Below are 23,589 nucleotides of genomic sequence, written 5' to 3'. Positions count from 1 at the left end.
ATTACAATAATAAAAAGAACTGCATTTCCTGAAAGATTTTCTTAAAGAGGAAGACAACACAGTTATAGGAACGTTACCATCATCTATGCATGTAACCAAAACGTCTAAAATAACGTATAGGTATATGGTTTGAAGTACTATAAGAGGTAGATCCTCAGAAATATTAGGGCTACCCTGAGCTAAGCAAAATTTAACAATAATCCAGGATGAAAAGTTAAAATTAAGGATGGTTACCTAACGAAAAATGCTTGGAGAAAGGAGTACAAAAACAACAGCAGCAGGGGTAATGAACACAGTGGCACAAGGCTTTCAAATGCTCTAAATAAAAGGCAAAATAACTTCCCCTCAAATATCTGGCCAACCCATGCTATCAATACTATGATCAGTTCTAGGTGACATTATTTGGTAAGGAACTCAAATGTAAGCATGCCTTTTACATATAAATGGCACTCATTTGAGATATTAAGCACAGTCTATATAACTCTCTAAGATGAAACTAAGACGAAGTGCAGAAGTTTCAAGAGAATAAACCTTGTGTTTGAAATCGAAGGTATCAAATTTTCTGCTACTAATGGCAGCACATTTTCTTCTAATGGGTAGCAATTTTCTGCTACTAATGGTAGCAAGAAGTTTTGTTAGATATGATGTAGAACAGTGTATGACAAATTTTAATGTGCATATGAATCACTTGGAGTTCTTGAAAAAAATGCAGCTTCTGATTCAGTAGATCTGTGATGGAGACTAAGGGCCTGCTTTTCTTTTTTTTTTTTTTTGAGACAGTCTCACTCTGTTGCACTGGTCAGAGTGGCTTGGAGTCAGTCTAGCTCACAGCAACCTACAACTGGGCTCAAAGGATTCTCCTGCCTCAGCCTCTCAAGCAGCTGGGACAACAGGCATGCACCACCATGCCCGGCTAATTTTTTCTATTTATAGTAGAGACGGGGTCTCACTCTTGCTCAGGCCAGTCTCAAACTCCTGAGCTCAAGCAATCCTCCCACCTCAGCCTCCCAGAGTGCTAGGATTACAGGTGTGAGCCACTGTGCCCAGCCTAAGAGCCTGCATTTCTAACAAGACAGCAGGCTAGGAGATGCTGATTTCCACACTTAGAAAAACAAGAGTATAGAAGGGTTATATGCATATAATATTCTATGGTTCTACATAACCTTTCCCTTACATTTAAATAACTTTCAAATCCTAGTATATTACAGTATATACTCAATATTTGTTACATGAATTTATAGTTACAGTAATTATGTGATAACCTAATCATCATAAAGTTGGGAGGAAGGCCTCAAATGTCTTGATCAAGTCATACAATTTATACCTGGCATGTGCACTTTTCTAATTGGTGCCCAAGAAAAAAATGCTTCCGGAAGGACACAGCTTCCTCTGGTTAAATAAAAACTTAAAATATGCTGGATATAACTTCTAGAAGATGCTCAATTCATAGCAGCATTAATATGTCACAGGAGTCTTACAGGAAGAAAACATCAATTAATTTACCCTTCTTTCCTCCTCTACAACATTCATGTTAAAAAGGAACACATTTGGGGAAACATTACATTATATTGCCTCTTACACCATTGACACTCAAAATGAATAATAAATTCTAATAATGCAAGTCTTCTCAGGAAAAGTTCAATCCTACCTCTTAGTTTTGATTGTTTCCCTCAAGTAGAATGCTTTTCCCTTCCCCTATTCACAACCTATCCAACTCCTCCCTCTCATTCTTTAAGGCCCAGTTTAAGTCTATTCTTATTAAATAAAATAAGATAAATGTTTCTTCAAATAAATCTTGATTGAGTGGTTTCATGGAGCGCATTTTGAATACCACTTCCCTATATAGCATTTATCCTCTCCTTTTCAAATAATTTTTAATTTAAATATAAGTTTAAATATACATCACCTTGCACAACAATGTGAATATATACTTACACTGGTGAACTATGCACTTAAAATTTATAAAAAAGTATATTTTATGTTTTTTACAATTATTTAAAAATATACCATCTTGTTTGTTACCGCTTCATGTGTTTAAATACACAGAAGGCAAGGAGCATATCTTACTTTTCCATACCACTAAGTACTGAGCACAATACATTTGAACACTTAAAATATTCACTGATTCACTGATTATAGCTTAATACAAACCTGCCCAAGTTCACAGAATCTTTTAGAATTACTCAAGCTACAACAAGCTTCCAAAAGTACAGATGTATGTTACCTTTACCTCAATATAAATGAGTATTCCCCAAACTTAAGACATAACTCATGAATTTGCTGGGTTACCAGGGTATAAAAAGGAGCACTACCTCCCTCCTATGTCTGTCCAACCGTCCACTATATACTCATTCATGTTAATCATTCAAACATTTACTGAGTGGCTACTATACATCAGGAATAGTATTACATACATGATATATAATCTCTGCTTTTATGCATAACATGTACACATAAAAATTACTCTCCTCTCTTTCTTGGTCTCTGCCAAAAGGATTTCAGCTCAAAAACTGGCAAGAGAAGATAAAGCCAAGATGTCCTATTATCTTCAAAAACTGTTGTATCTTGCTTCTACCTTTAAGCAAAAACTGTTTTTATTGACTTGCTGCCTTTCAAAACCAAATCAGCAAAGCTCTGAAAGCCACCCCAGCACAGATCAAATACTTATAGTAGGTCTTTTGTATCACTTCTACATTTTAACATAAGTCAAAGTCAGATTTTTCTGACGAAAAGTCTGACACCCAAACATTCTTATTCCTATACAAGCACACTGAGAATTAACTTTAGAGGCCAAAAAATTAGTCATATTTGTAATTAATAACAATCTACTGTGTAACAGACTCTTATAGATGATGGTGCCCACCCAAAATTGAATACAAGAGTCTCACTCCGTTGCCTGGGCTAGAGTGCCATGGCATCAACCTAGCTCACAGCAACCTCAAACTCCTGGGCTCAAGCGATCTTCCTGCCTCAGCCTCCCAGGTAGCTGGGACTATAGGCACATGCCACTGTGCCCAGTTAATTTTTTCTATTTTTAGTTGTTTGGCCAATTTCTTTCCATTTATACTAGAGACAGGTCTCGTCATTCTTACTCAGGCTGGTCTCAAGTTCCTGAGCTCAAGCAGTCCTCCTGCCTCGGCCTCCCAGAATGCTCGGATTACATGCATGAGCCACTGCAGCTGGCCAAATACACACTTTTTTTTTTTTCAGACAGAGTCTCACTTTTGTTGCCCAGGCTAGAGTGAGTGAGTGCCATGGAGTCAGCCTAGCTCACAGCAACCTCAAACTCCTGGGCTCAAGCAATCCTACTGCCTCAGCCTCTCAAGTAGCTGGGACTACAGGCATGTGCCACCATGCTTGGCTGATATATATATTAGTTGGTCATTAATTTCTTTCTATTTATAGTAGAGACGGGGTCTCACTCTTGCTTAGGCTGGTTTCGAACTCCTGACCCTGAGCAATCCGCCCGCCTCAGCCTCCCAGAGTGCTAGGATTACAGGCGAATACACACTTTTTTAAGGTGCATACCTAAAACAAATCAAGTTCAAATGTATTAAAACTTATCAGAAAGTCTAAATTATTAGATTTATTTAAGCAAACACTAAAATCAAAGTTACTTTTTCCTAGACAACAAAACACACTGTACAGCACTGTCGAAACTTTTACCAGTCTCATAATATACAAAATACTCTCTCCAAAGGCCATACCTGAAATTACTATAACCAGGCTCTTGATGATAACAGTAAGACATATATTATTTCACTTGATGCTATAAAAAAAGTTGGGTGAGGTACAATATTTACGGAGATTAAATTATATAACTCTAACTGGCCTGGCTGGTAAATAGCAAAGACAGAATCTTAATAAGACGTTCCAATTCTAAATCACACTGTCTTTCTGCAGCACCTGGAGGTCCTATTAGTAGCTGCTAAGTTCTCTTGGACACAATTCCATACCAACCTGGATTGTGCCATATTCACCCAACAATGAATGGTGTTATAATCAGGTTATTTATTTTGTTTTTAATACATTCTATCTGCAGTAAATTTAATACATTAAATCTGCAGTAAAATTAACTACAGTAGGACCATTCCTTTATTTGAATTTGCTATTGTTCTGTGATTTCTTACCCATCTATTTTTTTATGTATAATACCTTCCCCCAACACAAACACATTGAAATAAAACACACTGTACAGCAATGTTCACTTTTAAAATATATGTAACTTAAGCCAGCTTTCAGAGTATATATATGAACACAAGAAAAAATAATACATCCTTCTGAATTTAAAGTTTGAAAAAGTCAGATTTATTTTCTATTAAAAATGAGAATAACAATGTTTAACACATTAACTGCCACATGAGTAGTATTTAACTCACACTAGTTTTGAGCCCAGGGGCCTAATGAAGCATATGTAACTCACACATCTCTTCCCCTTGGGAGCCATGTGAACTATTTCTCAAGTTGCATATAACTCATGCATAGAAAACAATAAAAAATAACAAATTTTTCATTAAATTAACGATTGTTTTGCTATCAAAGTTTTTATTCTATTTGCATAATAAAACCCAGTGGTCTCAAGAAAAAAAATTTTTTTTCTGATATGGCAGTCAATGTGTTAAATGAGGTTTTTTATTTCTTCAAGAAAAAAGTATCCCTACCTCTATTATATAAATGTTTAACATGAGCAAATTTATTTAAGCATGAATTTCTAAATCACTAGCAGAAAGTGACCAGAACATGTTGCTCAATAAAGTTTTCTTATATACAGGTTTGCATTTCTCCTCCTCTGCCTTTTACAGTAAGTACACTTATTTTTGGCAGCTGCATAATAAACAATTGGCATCTGTCTGTCAACATTATTGTTTACCCGGCAATTTCAAATACAATTTTAGTTGTCTGCCAGTATTATAAGATTTTTTTCATGTTTAAAAAAATAATAATTTTTATACCATCAATCAACTATTATCTCATTAGAAAAAAGGAGAAAAAAAGAAAAATATTTTTAATAAATAAATAATTTAAAATTTTAACATTTCAAAAGTCTAAATTAGAGTTTATGATTTAATTACTGCAATATAATATAACTGGCTATCTGGTACCATGCCTATGTAGCTTAATAATTCTCAAATCCTCATTTAAGATCAATTATTTTACATTTTTATTCTTAATAAGTATGTTTATAAAGACACTCAATTGAGTTAATCCATTAGGAATTTCCCTCAATATTTACCTTGGTCATAAAGTTATAAATAGCCTTTTTCATAATTATAAGGTATTTAAAAAATTGAACTCTGCTACTACAAAGGCAGCCAGTAGAGGGACTAAAAGTTTACTTTTGCCATTAAGCAGAATAAATTCACTTGTTTTACTCTCAGAGCAGTGGTTCTTGACATAAAGAAATCCAGACATACCACTAGAAAATACAATACAAAGCATAATGTTCTGCCTAGAGTTTTATTTACTAATAGGAACCTTTTTGTCATTTGAAAATTTTGATTTTAATATTGGTCAAAACTCTTAAGTAAAAGGATTTTGCCACAAGATATTATAAGTAAAAATTTTCACTTCACCTAAAATTTCCTATTACAGGTTCTCTCAACAATTGATTATCACGGCATCAAACAATTCAGTTAAGGCATAAAATCTCAGTAACAACAAAATTTAAAGACTGCACTTAAGGTAAGCAAATATTATCCATTAAAACCTGTTTTGGCAAAGAAAATGTTTTTTAAAATCTTAAAGTTATTTTGAAAAGAGAATTCCCCCACAAACATTAACTGGGATCTCAGAACCAGAATTCTTTTCATTTTACCCAAGAAACTGTAGTAGGGGAGAAGCACAAGAATTTTACTGTGCCCTTAAACAGGTCATAACTGATCTTGTGAAGCAAAAGTAAGGCAGCCCTGCAGTCAGTAAACATCGTAGTGCTAGCTTTGGTGTAGGACCAAAAGCCCAAGTTTTCTTCCAGTGTCACCACATTCCACCATGTGTGCTAGTCCTTCAAACAATCCCACAAAAGACAGCCAAATGCCTTTCTGTACTACAATTTTCCCATGGCATTAGGCTTCTGTTGAAGGAAAAATGTGCACCAAGGGTTAGCTCTCTGGCTCTTCTGTGATAGTGTCTTTAGTTAACCCACAGCTATCACACTAACTAGATGTTTTGCTATATGCCAGGAAAGTAATGGCCCATAGAATTCAACAAATGAGATGTATATCCCTAGGACATAGCTTATCACTAATAAAAAATTTCTAGAAATAGACTGTGCTTTTTCTCAGTCTAAAACTTTTTTTTCAAGTGCACAATAGCAACAAGCAAAAATGTTAAAAGCTGGAAAGGACTGTCTTGAGAGATAAGTACTACTTTACTAAAGGTTTTCATCCATATACTGGATATGTATTTCAGATGATTGTCATTAAAATTTTTGTAATGGTTAAATTGCAAGACAAGATGATCTCTAGGTTCCCTTTATTTACATCTCTTTAGAATCTGCAAAGGCAGTAAAAATATATTTAAAAAATCTGCATTATCTATCCTACTATTTCCTCTACTACCATAGATAAGAGAGGTGACAAAATATGTTCATCTAAAATTAGAAACCACCTCATAGTCATTTAGAAAATTTTTCTGGTATTTGGTTATATGAATTTGTCAAAATTCAGATTCTATAAAGCAAATGTTAAAATATAGAAACATTAATATAAATATAATATTCTTCTATTTTAAGCTTATTTTAAAAATTGCATCTTAGGATTCAATTCACATCCAAAAACATATTAGTCATAATATTACTGATAAAAATAAACAGTTAAAACTATATAAACTGAAGATTCTTTTAATATATACTTTGCAAAGCAAGTCAACTAGAATAGCATTCTTTAGATCAGCAGTGCTTAAAACTCAAACATGTGCATACCACAATCAGAACTTTTTTCCATGTCTGTTTATTCCCTGTACTAATATTTATATACTTAATATTTTTCTTTAAATCAATTTTTAGCTTCAAACTATAGCAATATAATCTATGAAATCATAGTTTTTATGTTCTAATTATATTTGTCAATTCAATAATTCACTGTCAATAATGTTAATTTTTTAAAAGGTGGGGAGATTCATTAAATTATGGTATGAATACACAAATGGTTAATTACACATTCCAAAGAAAATATAATTATTTAAGTCAATAAAAACTTGACAGGTGCTTGTATCATTTCAGGGCAGGAAAAAAATTAAAAAGACTTGACAGGCTTACATTTCAATCAATATTTCAAGGCCGGAATTTTAAGTTTTAAGTTTGTTTTCAATTTCAGTAAGATTATTACTTTTATTGTTAAAAATCTCAAGTGGTGTGGCATAAATGAGTCTTTTGATGTCAAGTCTAAAATACTCATCTTAAGAAATTAGTGCTTTCAAAATAATACCTTTGACTATATACAAAAGATCCCTGAAGGATAGATTAGAAATTGATTAACTGATTGCCTCTGAAAAATGGAAGTGAGCAACTATATAACTTTTTATAATACTTCAACTTCTTTTAACCATATGCATTTATTACATATTCAAAACAAATATTCTTCAAAATTAAAATGTGCCTAGTATCCAAAAATAAAACTTTTAAAAAACCTGCTAGTGTATATAAATGTAGTAACTTAGAATACATTAAGGTCCGTAACTACAGAAAAACATGTTCAAATTCTACATTAAAAAAATATTTTTAGTTTCAAGTAATTCCATTATATAATCGTGTACCAATACTTTTATTCAACCACATAATTCCTTATGTTAAAAATATAGCAGCATTAAAAACAGATGGAATAAGATTTGAGCAAAAGTAGGAGGGAATTCCATGTATTTATTTTAATAAATGACTAAGGAACTCCACCTTGTAATTTGATCTAAATAATAAGCCAAGCAATCATAATGTAAGAAACAGTCACCATAGTAACTGAAGAATTACTAAATTACTAAAGTTTGACTTTGTGAAAAAAATTAAGGCAACTCAGTAATTGATAGAGTTAAGTATAACTGCAAAGGACAGTAATATAAATTCAATATATCTGAACTATTAACATTAATAATTTAGTTTTTGAGCTTTACATTTGAACTGGAGTCTAAAGTTTGAATAAGATTACTCTAACAAATAAATTAGTTTTAGAAATACCTAAAAGGTAGTAATAGGTAAATAGTGCTTATGTCAGCAAAGAAAGAGTAATGAGGATATCAGAAATATAAATATAGGGAAAAAAAAAAAAAGAAATATAAATATAATTTTACTTAAGAAATACTAACATTCTGGATAAAGAATCTAATACATCCATTATATTAAATGAACTGGGTAATGTTCACTTGGTAAAAAATTATTCCAGCAAAGCATGTAATAATAAACATGGCAGAAATATTTTTTAAGTAAAAAAAATAAAAGATATAAGCACATTTGCAAACACAGATGAATGAAGTTACATAGCAATAATAATAAAACTTAATTTGACCTCAGCAAATCTGCCTATTCTCTCAAGATTAACATATTAGCCTGAGCAGGAGCAAGACCCTGTCTCTACTAAAAATAGAAAAATTAGCCGGGCTTTGTGGCACACTCCCACAGTCCCAGCCATTCGGGAGGCTGAGGAAAGATCCCTTGAGCCAAGAGTTTGAGGTTCCTGTGAGCTAGGCTGACACCACCACACTCTACCCAAGGTGGCACTCTACCCAGAGTGAGACCATAGCTCAAAAAAAAAAAAAGATAAGGAATTAATCATCTCCTTGGGTTGTTGATTTCCAAAAAAATCTACAGATAATACCTTTGCAAAAGTCTGGTTAAATCACATCTTGAACTCAGCACTGAATTCAATCTCAAACACTATAACAAGCAGACCTTGACTGTAGGACAAAGTAGAGAAAGATCATATGGTTACTTCTTTCTAAACATCCACACTACAAATATGCTTTCAAAAACTACAATTCCCACATACAACTGTTCTATAAGAAAGAATTCTATGACAGCTTTCTACATAAATTGCTTAAGACTACATAGAAGAAAATGAAGAGAAACTGCCTAATAAATGTTTCAGACCAGGAAAGTTAGCAAAAAAGCACTAAATTTTAAAAAGAAAAAAAATTCGTCATAATCACTTACAAAACTCAGACAGTATATTATTTCCCATATGCTATGGCTGAAGGTCAACCTGAAAACAATTTAATTGTATAAGATATAACATGAGATTAACTTTAAGAGGTCCTGCTTTATTAAAAACACTGATTTTTAGTTTTCTAGGAAAGAATCAGGACTAACACAATTTCACTAAGATTTTTCCAGAGAAAATACTTCAATTTCTCCAAATATACTATATATAAATATACGTACTTGAATAAAAGTTTCTAGGAATCCATTCTTGTTAGATTCTGATTCAAACATTTATTGATGATTGTACCAAATACATTCAAGTCTTTACAGATTTCAAATTTTCAAAATAGATGACATTTTTTAGAAATAAAAACATCTAACTACATAGTATTTGGGCCTATACTTTTAAAAAATTTATAAACCTTCATAATTATACATACAAATCCACCAATGGTTTACCTTAGAAATGTGCCTCATGAAGAAGCAGATGTCACATATGGATGACTGTGTAGACTGCTACATGTTTTAGAATGTTACTATAGCTCATTAAATGGAAACTCTCAGAACACAAAATAATACATTTTTACATCAGGATTTGCATTCAATATAATCTCACTTGGGATTATAAATTACCCATTCTGGGTTAACAATAAAATTTAGAAGATCTTTTACTCTACTACATCATTTAGGCCCAGTCTTCTGGTTGCAATCTCTTGGTTTTTCTTTCTAATTTATTAATTTGAGAAATGGGAATGCATGACTAAAATTCAAAATTTTACACTGTTGCCTGCTAAAGTATATAAATGATCAAGAACTATCCCAACTGAGGAACTTCCAGAGGCCACTAAGACATCATTTTGCTAATTCCTGATAATCCAAAAGTATACCTTATCATTATCTTGCAGACTAAGCCTTTGTAACATCACCTACTGTCATTTGCAGCCTAACCCTTCACAGTACACTGCATACTCAATCATCTTCAATTCCTTATTTAAAACAACTGATTGTTTTCTATTCTTTCAGAATAATTCTATTTGGACATTTCCTGTGCTGAAACCCCACAACCACCACTAGATTTTGTTGCTGTTTCCTACTATCTAACAAGGTTCAGTAGCTTTAAGACAATGTTTTCCTTTAACATGCCAGTATCAAATCCTATAATTTACTAGTTACAAATTATATCACCTAATAGTAATACCATAATTGCTTTCCTCACATACTCAGAACTGTTCTCATGTCCATAATAACATTTTGTGGATGATATAATCTTTCCAAGGACCTTCACCACAAGTCCCACAATTTATATGGGCAAAACTAGTTAATGGAGAATACTGAAATATCATTTTCTTTTAAGGCGCCTATTAAATAGGCAATAGTACTAGAACCACTAAACTGACATAAATTTGTCCTTTGGTTACAACTAATCTCTTAATTGTAAGATTTTTAAGTTGAAGTTCTTTTTATGTACAATTATATCTCTCGAAAACCAATAATCAAATTTCAAATCATATATGCCCTAAAAAAAACTTCCTACCAAAAAACCCCACCAAAGCTTATCCTATTATGTTTTTTCTCATATAAATCTACATGACAAACAAAAGCAATCATACATTTTACACTTAACATGCCTTTTGGACAAGAACATCCTCCCCTACACTCCATCCCAATCATCACCAGCTTGAATTCTAACACATAAATATAAACCCCTAAAAATGGACTCCACTCTAAACTTCCTCAAAGCTTAAAACCTTTTTTGCTTTGAAAGTTAAAAACATGCTTGTTTAAAAAAGAATAAAAGTACTCACTGTTATCAAACTTTTTAGAAAATAAATTGAGATTTTGGAAAAAGACTTCAGTAACATCAAAAGGGAAGTATTTTCAGAGCAATCTACAGAGTTCCCATTCAAAACCAAAAACCATCGTTCTCTATGGCAAGAAATTTTACATTAGCAGGGAACACTGAATAGCTAATTCTAGCTTCTCATGATGGATGTGCAGTCATGTACCATGCAACAATGTTTCAGTCAACCATGGGCCCCCTTTTGGTCCTGTAAGACTATAATGTAGCTGAAAAACTCCTATTGCCTAGTGATGTCTAAATGATCCTGACTCTGTGTAGGCCTAGGCTAATGTTTGTGTGTCTTAGTTTTTAACAATAAAAGCTTAAAAAGTAAAAAAGAAAGAAAAAATTTCTTTTAAATGTTAAAAACAGAAAACAGCTTATAGAATATGGATAAAAAGAAGATATTTTTATATTGCTGTTTGTATTTTAAGCTAAGCGTTACTACAAAAGACTCAAAAAGTTAAAAAAATACAAAAGTTTATAAAGTAAGTTACAGTAAGCTAAGGTTAATTTATTATAAAAGAAAAATACTTTTTAATAAATTTAGTTTAGCCTAAGAACACAGTGTTTATAAAGTCTCAGTAGTGTACAATAATGTCCGAGGCTTTCATATTCACTCAATACTCACTCACTGACTCACCTGAAGCAACTTTCAATCCTGTAAGCTTCATTCATGGTAAGTACCCTATACAGGTGTATCATTTTTTATCTTTTATATATTTTTACTGTACCCTTTCTATGTTTAGATATATTTAGATACACACACACTTACCGTTGTGTTCCAAATGCCTATAGCATTCAATAGAGTAACATGCTGTACAGGTTTATATCTAGGAGCAATTGACTATAAATACCATGTACCCTAGGTGTGTAGTAGGCTGTACCATCTAAGTTTAAGAGCACTCTATGACTTTCCCATAATGACAAAATCTCCTAACAACACATTTCCCAGAATGTATCCCTGTTGTTAAACAATGCAGGATTGTACACTGGGTTATGGAACAACCTTAAATTTTGCTTTTGTCAAAGGTTTCATAATTAAAAAGCTTGTATCCTGGCCGGGCGCTGTGGCTCACGCCTGTAATCCTAGCTCTTGGGAGGCTGAGGCGGGCGGATTGCTCAAGGTCAGGAGTTCAAAACCAGCCTGAGCAAGAGCGAGACCCCGTCTCTACTATAAATAGAAAGAAATTAATTGGCCAACTGATATATATATAAAAAAATTAGCCGGGCATGGTGGCGCATGCCTGTAGTCCCAGCTACCCGGGAGGCTGAGGCAGAAGGATCACTCGAGCCCAGGAGTTTGAGGTTGCTGTGAGCTAGGCTGACGCCACGGCACTCACTCTAGCCTGGGCAACAAAGCGAGACTCTGTCTCAAAAAAAAAAAAAAAAAAAAAAAAAAAAAAAAAAAAGCTTGTATCCTACTAAGTGTTTACCATAATATTGGGGGTGATAATAATCATCATCAAATGAGTTACTACAATGTGCCACACAGGCCCTTTACTAGGTGATTAACAAATATTATTTCTAATCCCCACAGAAATTTTTCAAGATTGGTATTTTCAACGTTTTGTGGATGAGAAACTTGATGCCTAGAGAGCTTAAGGGAATTGTCAATACAACATAAGCTAGTGAGTGGCAAAGTCAAGCACAGCCAGTTCTAATAAAGCATTTCATTCCATATCACCACACTGTTTGTTCTGAACAAAAAGCAGGATTAAAAAAACCCATAATTTCAATGTTTAAAATTCAAATAAAAACAAATTCACAAAAATGATAATAGGTTGTTACAATAACAAATTATGCTATACATCACAATCCTGCAAGATAGCTCCTTTTTTTCTATTTGTCTGGTAGGGATAATGAGATTGAGAGGTTGGTTATATGACTTGCCAGGACATGGGTGGAATGGGAATTCATAAACCAATCCAGTCAGATTTTTCTGAATCTTAAGACACAATGTTAGAAATTTTCAAAATTACCTTCAGTCAAAGGAAAACAGTAGTTAACTAGTTAAAAAACTGTCCAGGTAAAATTATAAATGTAGCCCTAATACTGGCTAGCATACTACAAAGTAGTATTACTATACAGCTAACTATATCAGAAACTTAATAACGAAGTAAAAAAAATAAAAAAGTGCCATTAAATATATACTGCATATTAGATACTGTATTAGATATATACAATATCATATATTGTATATATATAAATATATATTAGAATCTAGGCCTTAATACAATTATGGTATAAAATCCTGTCAATTATCCCTTACATTCCTATTCCTACTTTTTTCCAAACGAGGGAGGAAGAACTCCAACCAAAGCTAATATTGTAACAAATAGTATTTAGATACAGTGTTATAAGAAAACCTAAATGTAACACAGTGACAAAATGAAATTCCCAGTTTGCAATAGGAAGTCAAAAAATTCATACTGCATCACAGAACAATAGACAAAATTCAAAAAAAGCAACTCAGATCTACTAGCTGTACCTTTAAATAAAATGTTATTAAACAACACAAATTACTAATAAAAACTATGTAATGGTTCCATCACCAATTATAATCTGTTAAATATTTCATAAGTGTAAAGAAATTAAGCATTTTAACCTTTCTGGGCCTTATTTTCTTCACCTATAAAATGAGAAAGATGGAATAAACGTCTAACATTACTTTCATTCTAAAGCCCTATACAACAATCATAATAAAACATAGAAAGTCAAACGAAAAATTCTCTTGATAGATGTAAAATCTCAATTTTTTTTAAGAGTGTAAATAGAAATTCACTAGGTTTCATATTTGTGTATTTAAGTTATAGTCCAATAAAAATGTTGAGGGGAGGAAAAGAGATCAGGGAAAAAGACAACCAAAACAAAGCAAAAAAAGCTTCAGCATTTTGTTTACAATCCGACAACAATGTTTAAACAATGTTTAAATTGTATAGAATAATAATAAACTCCCCCCTGTAATCCCAGCACTTTAGGAGCTCAAGGTAGTACAAGACCAGCCTGGCCAACACAGTAAGACTTCATCTCTAAAAACAAATTAAAAAGAAAAATTCTACCAAGATAATTTTAGAATATGAATTTGAGTAAAGGTTATGATGGCCAGAAATAATTTTAATATTTATGATACTTAATAAATTATAAAATATTATAGAATCTCTTTGGAAAAACCCATGACATGAACATGGCTAAATAATCATTTTAGCTAATTCTAACTACAAATGACCTGAAATCAATTAAAAATATTTGAATAAGCAGAATTCTTTCATTCAAATATTAGATTGTTCCTGGTCTTTTAATTTCTAGTGAATATAATTTAACATATAATTATTGACATTCTCTTACATGAAGAGAAAGTAAATTTCTCTAAAGGAGAAGTACAATGTATTATTATTGCCTTTTATACTTAAGATTTGTTTTGGAAACCTTCTAATTAAGAATTCCATGATGTCTTTAAAATACTGTTTTTCTTTCTTTTTTAAGGATCATGACCAGTTTTTTTTTGATTCTTTAGAAAACAAAGAGAGGATAAAAGGATAAAATTATTAAGACATTGTGGGAAGTGTTTTGAAAGAAAATTTAGGTCTTGAAATATTTATTTTCATCTGAATTACTACTATTAAATTAACGCTCAATAGGAAATAAATCATATGCATTTTATACTACCTTGAGCTTAGTCAAATTTTATTAAAATATCCTTTGATTTACCAACACATGTGCTCCTCAAAGGTTCCTCGGAAATCAAATGTGTAAATCTCATCTTAAACACACTAGGGGGAGCTCCCTAATTTAAAGAACCCTAAAGCATGTGCTTTTGTCACCTAAGTATTCCTACAAAAGAATGACTTTCTGACTTTTCTGCTAAGTTACATCCAGCTTTTATTTAAGGTATTTCTTTAACAACACCATCCGTGTACTTGATCCCATGTTTTCATTTAACATCTTTCCTTAAAAGCACCACCCTATGGTTATCAACTACCTCTGAGACAACTTTGGGTACAATGGCTTCATTATTGACAATTTGAAATAAGCAGCAGCAGAGGCACAGGGTAGTAATGCAACTGCCCAATGTTACATAGTAATTTAATGGCAAGGTCAGGATTGGGATTCCAATTCTCACATTTCTGGCCATTGTCTTTTTTATATACAATAAAGATGGGAAAAAACACTTAAGCAAGCTTGACTGTAAAGTCCCCTCTCCACCAGTAACAATTATTGAAAATACATTTTAGAAGACTTAAAAGTTTAGACACTTTCCAAGACCATTCAATGGGGAAAGGGTAGTCTGGTCAACAAATGGTGCTGGAGAAATGGATATACACATTCAAAAAAATGAAGTTGGACCCTTACCTTACCATATACAAAAATTAACTCAAAATAGATGAAAGACCTAAACATAAGATCTGAAACTGTAAGACTCTTAAAACATAGGAGAAAAGCTTCAACAACACTAGATTTAGCAATCATTTTGTAGATATAACAAAAGTAAAAATAGACAAACTGGATTATATTAAAATTAAAAACTGTGCATCAGCAGGGCGTGGCACGGCTCACGCCTGTAATCCCAGCACTCCAAGAGGCCGAGGCAGGCGGATTGCTCAAGGTCAGGAGTTCGAAACCAGCTTGAGCAAGAGCGAGACCTCGTCTCTACTAAAAAAATAGAAAGAAATTAATTGGCCAACTAAAAATATATAGAAAAAAAAATTAGCCAGCATGGTGGTGCATACCTGTAGTCCCAGCTACTCGGGAGGCTAAGGCAGGAGGATCACATGAGCCCAAGAGTTTGAGGTTGCTGTGAGCTAAGCTGACACCACAGCACTCTAGCCCAGGCAACAGAGTGAGACTCTGTCTCAAAAAAAAAAAACAAAAAACTGTGCATCAAAGGACACAATTAACAGACTGAAAAACTAATCCACAGAATGGGAGAAAATATTTGCAAATCGTGTGATATGGAATTAATATCCAGAATATATGAAGAACTCCTAAAACTCAACAAAAAACCCAACTTATAAATAGGCAAAGGACTTGAACAGACATTTCTCCAAAGACAACACAAAAACGCCCAAAAATCCTATGTTGATGTTCAACATAAATTAGAGAAATACAAATACAAACCACAATGAGATATCACCTGACACCTATTAGGATGACTAACCTCAAAGAAAATAGCAAGTGTTGGTAAGGATATAGACAAAGTGCACTGTTGGTGGGAATGTCAAATGGTCCAACTGGGCCGGGCGCTGTGGCTCACGCCTGTAATCCTAGCTCTTGGGAGGCCGAGGCGGGCAGATTGCTCAAGGTCAGGAGTTCAAAACCAGCCTGAGCAAGAGTGAGACCCCGTCTCTACTATAAATAGAAAGAAATTAATTGGTCAACTGATATATATGTAAAAAATTAGCCGGGCATGGTGGCGCATGCCTGTAGTCCCAGCTACCCGGGAGGCTGAGGCAGAAGGATCACTCGAGCCCAGGAGTTTGAGGTTGCTGTGAGCTAGGCTGACGCCACGGCACTCACTCTAGCCTGGGCAACAAAGCGAGACTCTGTCTCAAAAAAAAAAAAAAAAAAAAATGGTCCAACTGCTATGGAAAACAGCATGGCACTTCCTCAAAAAATCAAAAATGGAATTACATTATGATCAATAATTTCACTTGAGGGTATACATCCAAAAGAAATCAAAGCAGGATCTTGAAGAGATATCTGCACACCCATGTTCATTGCAGCATTATTCACAACAGCCAAGAAGTAGAAGCAACCCACATAACCACCAACAGATGAGTGGAGAAGCAATAAGGTGGTATACACATATAATGGAATATTACTCAGCCTTAAAAAGGAAGAAAATCCTGACACATGTTGCAGTATGAATAAATCCTGAGAACATTATGCTAAAGTGAAATACATCAGTTACAAAAAGACAAACATTCTATTATTCCAGTTATATGAGGTATCCAGAGTAGCCAAATTCATAAAAACAGAAAGTGGAATGGTGGTTGCCAGGGGCCAAGGAGGAAGAGGAAATGAGGAGTTATTGTTTACTGAATACAGAGTTTCAATTTTGCAAAATGAAAAAGTTGTGCTGGTTGCACAACAATGTGAATATACTTAACACTACTAAACTGCACACTTAAAAATGGTTAAAATGGCAAATTTTATGTTTTTTACCACAATTTAAGTTTTTTTAATCAAGGGGCTTAAAAAATTTACAAAATACCATTCATCATTGTGTTTCCAGTTTACATTCAGCATAGTATGTTCACATATAGTAATGTACTTTCATCTGGAAATATGTATACTTTCATCTCAAAATATGTGTATATACAAAACTATTATTAATACATTTGTTGACAGCTTGGGTCAACAGGGGAAACAAAAACCCCAAATGAGAATCAAGTTTTCACTTTTTTTTTTTTAAGACAGAGTCTAGCTTTGTTGCCCAGGCTAGAGTGAGTGCTGCGGCGTCAGCCTAGCTCACAGCAACCTCAAACTCCTGGGCTCAAGCAATCCTTCTGCCTCAGCCTCCCAAGTAGCTGGGACTACAGGCATGCACCACCATGCGTGGCTAATTTTTTCTATATATATTTTTAGTTGTACAGCTAATTTCTTTCTATTTTTTTAATAGAGAGTGGGTCTCGCTCTTGCTCAGGCTGATCTTGAACTCCTGATCTCGAGCAATCCACCTGCCTCTGCTTCCCAGAGTGCTAGGATTACAGGCGTGAGCCACCGTTCCCAGCCAAGTTTTCACTATTTTTTTTCACCTGGTAACCTTCAAAGAGAAGCCTTTATCTTGTACTACTTGAGTACTAAACAGGTACTACTTCAGTAAAGGGAAAAAAGTAGAATCCGCAGTAATTTTCCTGGATTATCTGCTAAATTCATAAATAGACCTTTATATGCCAAAGAATAAAACTAGTTAATATTCTCCCTAAGAATCATTCAATTTGATCTTACCTCTAAAGCCACCATTTTTCAATGAGGCGTAAACCCTCATTATTGAAGTCCTCAAAAAATCAAATACATATATTATCTCCTTTTAGGATCATCTCTCAAGGATTGTCTTTACCAAGGGTACACACACAGTAGGTCAGGTGCCATTCTAAGTCCTGAAACAATCTAATCAGTACTAATATATTGTACAGTGAGGTATGGAGTCAGGTCAGCAACAAAAATGATGAGTTACAGGCCAGAGTAATATACAGCAGCTAATCTGAATAGCAGCTAACTGAAACCTAACTTAAAAAAAGAGAGAGGCAATGTTGAAAACACTAATCAAAACGGGCAATTCCAAACAGTATAAAAAAACTGATCTACATATAAAACTTTAATCAGACTTCTACAACTTTATACATTTCCTAATTTTAGGTATTAAGGATGGTTCAGATTTTCAGTGGCTCTGGGGGTCAGCATTATTTGAAACTGTTGAACACATGTGAAAAAATGTTATCGAATTTATCTGCAATGATAAGCAATTTTAAGGTCCTCTACAAAGAGTGACTAGAGGCTACACATTGTTCCAGGACTGTAGAAATATGAGCAAATGGTACTAATTATCAAAATTATTTACAAAAACTTCTACAGGCACAGAATTTCTTAGTAGGATACCCAAAGTGGTTGATGAAAATATTCAAAAGAATCATGCTTTTTTCTCAGCTACTTTAACCTCACTGGTGCTCTGCAAATTCTGATAGCATCCTAGCTAGTAATGCAAAAGATATTTTATTCGAAGGTATGCTAACTAACAAATGCAATATGGACATTAATATTCTTGCAATCGGTTGTGGAAAATCATATATGTGCATGTATGTGGGGAGAGAGGATTATCTATGTAATATACAAATAAATATATACGCATTAATCCACATTTAGATATTTAAGAAAATAATTAGAAACTTATTATAAAGTTTTTAGATGCTCTATAAAATAGTTATGTTCTATCTTCCACCTAACTCACCTTTTCTCATTTCCTTCAACTACTGAGATTATATATAAGTATTTAGTACTGTGGGCTCCACAGATCCTAGTATAGAGCATGAAAAGTGAAGCACTTAAAAAAACTGAGGTTACAGTATAAAGGTATTCCACAGAAAACAGGCAGATACAAAGTACTTTTACAAAGAAGAAAACACATGAATGGTATTTAGTATTAAATATGTGAGACATCTGAAATTCCTAATTTATCCTTTGTATGAACAGAATATATAAAGTGTTTGAATCAGCAAGAAAAACAGTTTTATGATGAAAAAAATCTTCTGCAAAGATGTTTTCTTCTAATTGAATACTCTTTACTCAAATAATCACTTTCATTTGGAAACTGTGGCTTCTTAAATTATTTTAATGCCAGTGTCATTTTTATGTGCCAATTCAAGACATAAGCATTAACATCATGCCTTGCATCCTTGCTTATTCATCAAAATAATTGAGAAGCATTATCCCTCCCTGTTGTTGAATTAATAAACAGTAACATCCCAATCTTCAGGCCCAGCTCTTCTCTTGGTCAAAGTGTTAACAACACAGTAGCACCACATTGCCCTCAAACTTTTTGTAACCTTTCTTTATAGACCAGAACTAAAGTGTTCTCTGGTGTGGAAGATGGCAACTGAGAAAAGGAAAATACAAGCTTAAGTTACAAATGTCCTCAGCTTCTCCATTAGAAGTCATTCTTCTAAGGAAACATCCTAAGAAATAGTTTCAATAGATAGTAGGAGGTAAATGTGTACAAATGTCTTGCCCACTTACGAAATGTGATGCAGAAAAACGGGAAATTAATAGTTCTGCTATACATTGACAACTGACAATCCAAATCAGGTAACCACAAAATGGTAAGTTTCAAACATCTTTGAACTCAAAGACTGGATGAAACTCTTAAGCAATAAAATACTGTGTAGCACTACATATAACAAAGGAATATGAAAGAGAAAGAAATCATTATTTTAAGAAACAAACCAAAATGTTCGTGGCAAATCTACCTAAAGCATGGAGTTGCAAAATAAAGCACTGCAGAGAAGGGAAAAAATAGAAATATTAATGTGGTAAGAAAATACACATTTACCTAATTAAAAAGTTCAATTTGGTAAAATGACTCTGAATTGTAATGTACACTCTAAATGCTATATAGGACTAAATTCAACCATTTGCAAACACTCTTAAGTGCCGAATAGTTATTCCTAAGAAGTAAAGCATAAAGATTTGTAAATGAGGTAACAGTTCAGTTTCTTTTATATAAAGCAAATAAAATTTATAGTCACACAAATATGTGAAACTCATGATAACAGGGGACTATGGAACTTTGGAAAAGAACGCAACACATACCTAAATATACCACTACGGTAATAGTATTGTGCACAACATAATAATTGAACTCCTTGAGAATATTCCTTTGTTATATGTACCATTACACATTCTTCAGTATCTTTTATTTCCAGGGTCACAAAAACTTATGAGGGACCACCTTGTGTTGTTCCTTAGTGAACCATCCTGTGATAAAGGTTAGTCTCATCCTCAAATAGATGAAAGTAAGTTCAATAAAGGGACTTGAGGGAGTTATGGAAGGAAGGAAGGGTTCCCTCATATTTTCCAGTCTTTCAGCCAAGGGTTTGGAGTTTAAAACAAATCTTTAGATCTGCAATTCAGAATTTTTCCTGCCCGTTAACTGTGTATGCTTCTAAAGAGAAACCTTAATGTACCCAGCCAGTGCACTCTAATGAAAATCTTCTTACCTTTTGTAATACATATACACTGTGGTTAAATTAAACCCTGATAGAACAAACTGAATAATTTCCTCTAACACTTTCACTGATATAGAGAAACCACTAATCAACTAGTGTCTGTAATCCACTGAAACAGTTGCACATTTGCCTAGCGTAGAGTATCAGAGTAACTGAGTTTGGTGAGGCAGATGTTTTCCCTTTTATGTCTTTAGTGAACTTCCAAGGGATTAAAACCAAATTCATGTCAGCTTCATAGCAAAAATTTCAGATTCTAATTCTGAATACAAATGCATTCTAAAGAGGAAAAAAAACGAGGGATGTAAAACCATACACAACAGGGTGAGAGTTTTACCTTTGTACAATGTGCACACTGTATTTTAATCTGAAATGTTTTATACTTGTATTTTATGTTATATAGTTTTTGGACTGGACTGTTTTTCCACAAAAATAAAAGGTAACTATTTTGCCACCTTATTCAACCTACCTGCCCATAGTTGTCTATGCCAGTTACTAATCTATTTAAATTTAATAAATCAAAAGCTGTCCTTAGGGATTGGCCAAGAGTCGTAAGTCCTTCAGCCTGAAGGTTTTTCAGTTCATTCATAAACGTTGCATGGTTTTCTTTCCATCCAGCCTGAAAAGAAAAATGTAAGAATTTTTTTTTTCATCTTTTAAAGCCAGCTACACACGGACAGCTGTTCTAATCTGACATGCACCAAGTAGCCTCTTCACTTTTGGTTGTTACAGCTTGGTTAATGTATTAATACCATATCATGGTATTATTTGAAACTTTCAAACGGTGGCCAGAAATAAACCTACTTGCTCTATAGCTTTTGGTAGCTAACAGCCTTAGTACTTTATAACTTCACTGACAAATTTACTACCTAACATAATACCCAAAAAGCGGACATGTGAAGGTGCTAGTGGAAAGCAGATGGGAATAGGACTTCCGAAGTTAACCTACAGCTGTCCCACCGGCCCGTGGCCCCCTTAGGACGGCTCTGACAAGCCCAAGCCTCACAGCCCCCCATCGGGCTCCCTCGGCGGCCGGGCCGATTCCCCTTTAATGCAAACCGGGGCTCTGCGCGGCCGGGCCCGGCTGTCACTCGGGCTAACTTGAATAAATATCCCCCACAGTTCATTGCTGCCGCTCACGCCGCGGAGGGGAAATGTCGGCCATGTTGATCGCAGCGCCGCCGCCGCCGCCGCGCGGGCCGGGCCAGGCCGGGCCGGGGAGGGGACGGCGGTGGCCCGGCGACTCCGTGCTGCGCCAGGACGCTCCCGAGCGGGGGAGGGGGTGGGAGCCCGCAGGGGAAGAGACCTCAGCGCCCCGAGCGCGGCGGGTGGGGGAGGGGAGCATAATGAAGGGTGAATGGGGGGGCGGGGAGGGCGAGCGAGGAAGGAACAGGGAAGGGAAGGGAGGAAAGGGGGAGGGCGAGGGCTGTTACCTTGATAGCATAGGGCGGCTCTTCGAAAGTGACCAGCATATACCTGTCTCCTCTGCTGGCAGGGTCCCGGGCACGGAGCTGCGGAACGGGAGGAGGAACAGGGCGGGCAAGAGGGAAGCACAGAGGCGAGATTACCAGGCGGAGAAGGGCGCCCAGCGGCCTCGCCGCCCCCACAGTACCGCACACGCAGCGGCCACCCCTCCACGCCGCCCCCCAAACACAGATCGCTCCCCACACACCGCCCGGAGCCGGAGCTAGGGCCCGGGCCGAGCCCGGCTCGCAGCGCCCGCCCGCCCGCCCGCCCGCGCGGTGGGGGAGGGGGTCCCCGAGCCCGGCAGCTCCCGCAGTCAGGTCCCCGACACCCCCGCCCCGCCGCCCCCAGCCGCCCTCCCCCCACCCTGCCTCCAGCGGGCCGCCGGGCCGGGGTCGCCGCCCGGGCTCGGTCAGTCGGTACCTTCATGAAGGTCTCTACCGCGCCTTTGGCCGTGTCCAGGTAGGTGGTGCCCAGATGGCTGCGCTGGTTCATAGAGGCAGACGTGTCTATCAGGAACAGTAAGATGGGCATAGTGCTGGCCGGGGACACCGGGGCCCGAGGTGGTGGAGAAAGAGATGGTAGAGGTGGAGGCGCCGGTGGCGGCGGCGGCGACCGCCGCTACGCGGGGCGGGGGAGCGCGGCCCCCGGGAGGAAAACACCGTCTGGGTCTTTCCTCCGGCTGCGGGGAGTTTCTCCCCCGATAGTTGAGAGGAAACTCCCCAGACCCAGTCCTCCCCGTCGTACCCCCGCCTCCGCCTCCTCCTGCCTGCCTGCCCGCTGGGGCGGGCGCCCGGCCGTCTCTCTGTCGGTCCGTCCCCCCCGCCTCGGGGGTCCCGTCCCCGCTCCCGGCCCCTGTGTGTGTCCCAGCGGGAGACGGGCCTGGCTCCCCACCCCACCCCCGGTGCAGGGAGTGGGGACCTGGGAGCTGGCGAAGAGGGGAGTGGGCTGAGGGGAGATTGGCCCTGGGGCTGTTGGGAGAAGTTTCAGGGACTCCCTCCGCACCCCGGCGGTGTCACCACTTTCTCAGCCCCTCTCGCTACTGAAGCGCTTTTCTCTCTCACACTCCGGTTTTAACTCGGGCAGGGGCTGCAGAGGCTCCGCCCCTGACACGTCCCCGAACCACGTGATGCACCGCCCCGCCATTCTATTGGCTAGTCCGTAGCTTCTTATTAGCATATTCAAACAGCTCAGGGGCGGGGGAAGCTAGTAGGCCGGCTCCGGGGACAGTTATTGAGCACGCGCGGAGGCGGGGCGTCGGGTGCGCGCGAGAGCGAGCGTGAGGGGCAATCCAGCGGGCGGGCAGACGCGGAGGCGGGCTTCGGGAAGGGGCGGGGACGGGCCGCGGAAGGACCGCGGGTGGGGGCTGGGGCCGCGTCGGCGCGCGCAGGGAGGCCGCGACTGTGAGCTTGCGCGTCAGGGCGGTCGGCCTCTCCTTG

At 36.6% G+C, this 23,589-nt stretch overlaps 1 protein-coding gene and 1 long non-coding RNA gene across 2 annotated transcripts in view; both read right to left on the bottom strand.

Moving 5' to 3' along the window:
- The window catches only part of INTS6 (integrator complex subunit 6), an 89,733-nt gene extending 66,527 nt beyond the window's left edge, over positions 1 to 23,206 (bottom strand). Inside the window, exons 1-3 of the mRNA XM_012782645.2 lie at positions 22,574 to 23,206; positions 22,120 to 22,197; positions 21,156 to 21,305 (exon numbers count right to left, since the gene is read on the bottom strand). Coding sequence (XP_012638099.1) covers positions 21,156 to 21,305; positions 22,120 to 22,197; positions 22,574 to 22,684 — 339 coding nt within the window. The 5' untranslated portion in view covers positions 22,685 to 23,206. The remainder of the gene's footprint in view (positions 1 to 21,155; positions 21,306 to 22,119; positions 22,198 to 22,573) is intronic.
- Positions 754 to 16,529, bottom strand: LOC142874874 (uncharacterized). Its single transcript, XR_012922455.1, has 2 exons — positions 8,710 to 16,529; positions 754 to 3,265 (listed from the first exon to the last, which is right to left on the bottom strand). It is a non-coding gene; the product is annotated as an uncharacterized LOC142874874 (long non-coding RNA).
- Positions 23,207 to 23,589: the final 383 nt, after the last annotated feature.

This window comes from Microcebus murinus, chromosome 13 (genome assembly GCF_040939455.1).
Source record: "Microcebus murinus isolate Inina chromosome 13, M.murinus_Inina_mat1.0, whole genome shotgun sequence".
Taxonomy (NCBI): domain Eukaryota; kingdom Metazoa; phylum Chordata; class Mammalia; order Primates; family Cheirogaleidae; genus Microcebus; species Microcebus murinus.
This window is presented reverse-complemented; position numbering and strand designations above follow the sequence as displayed.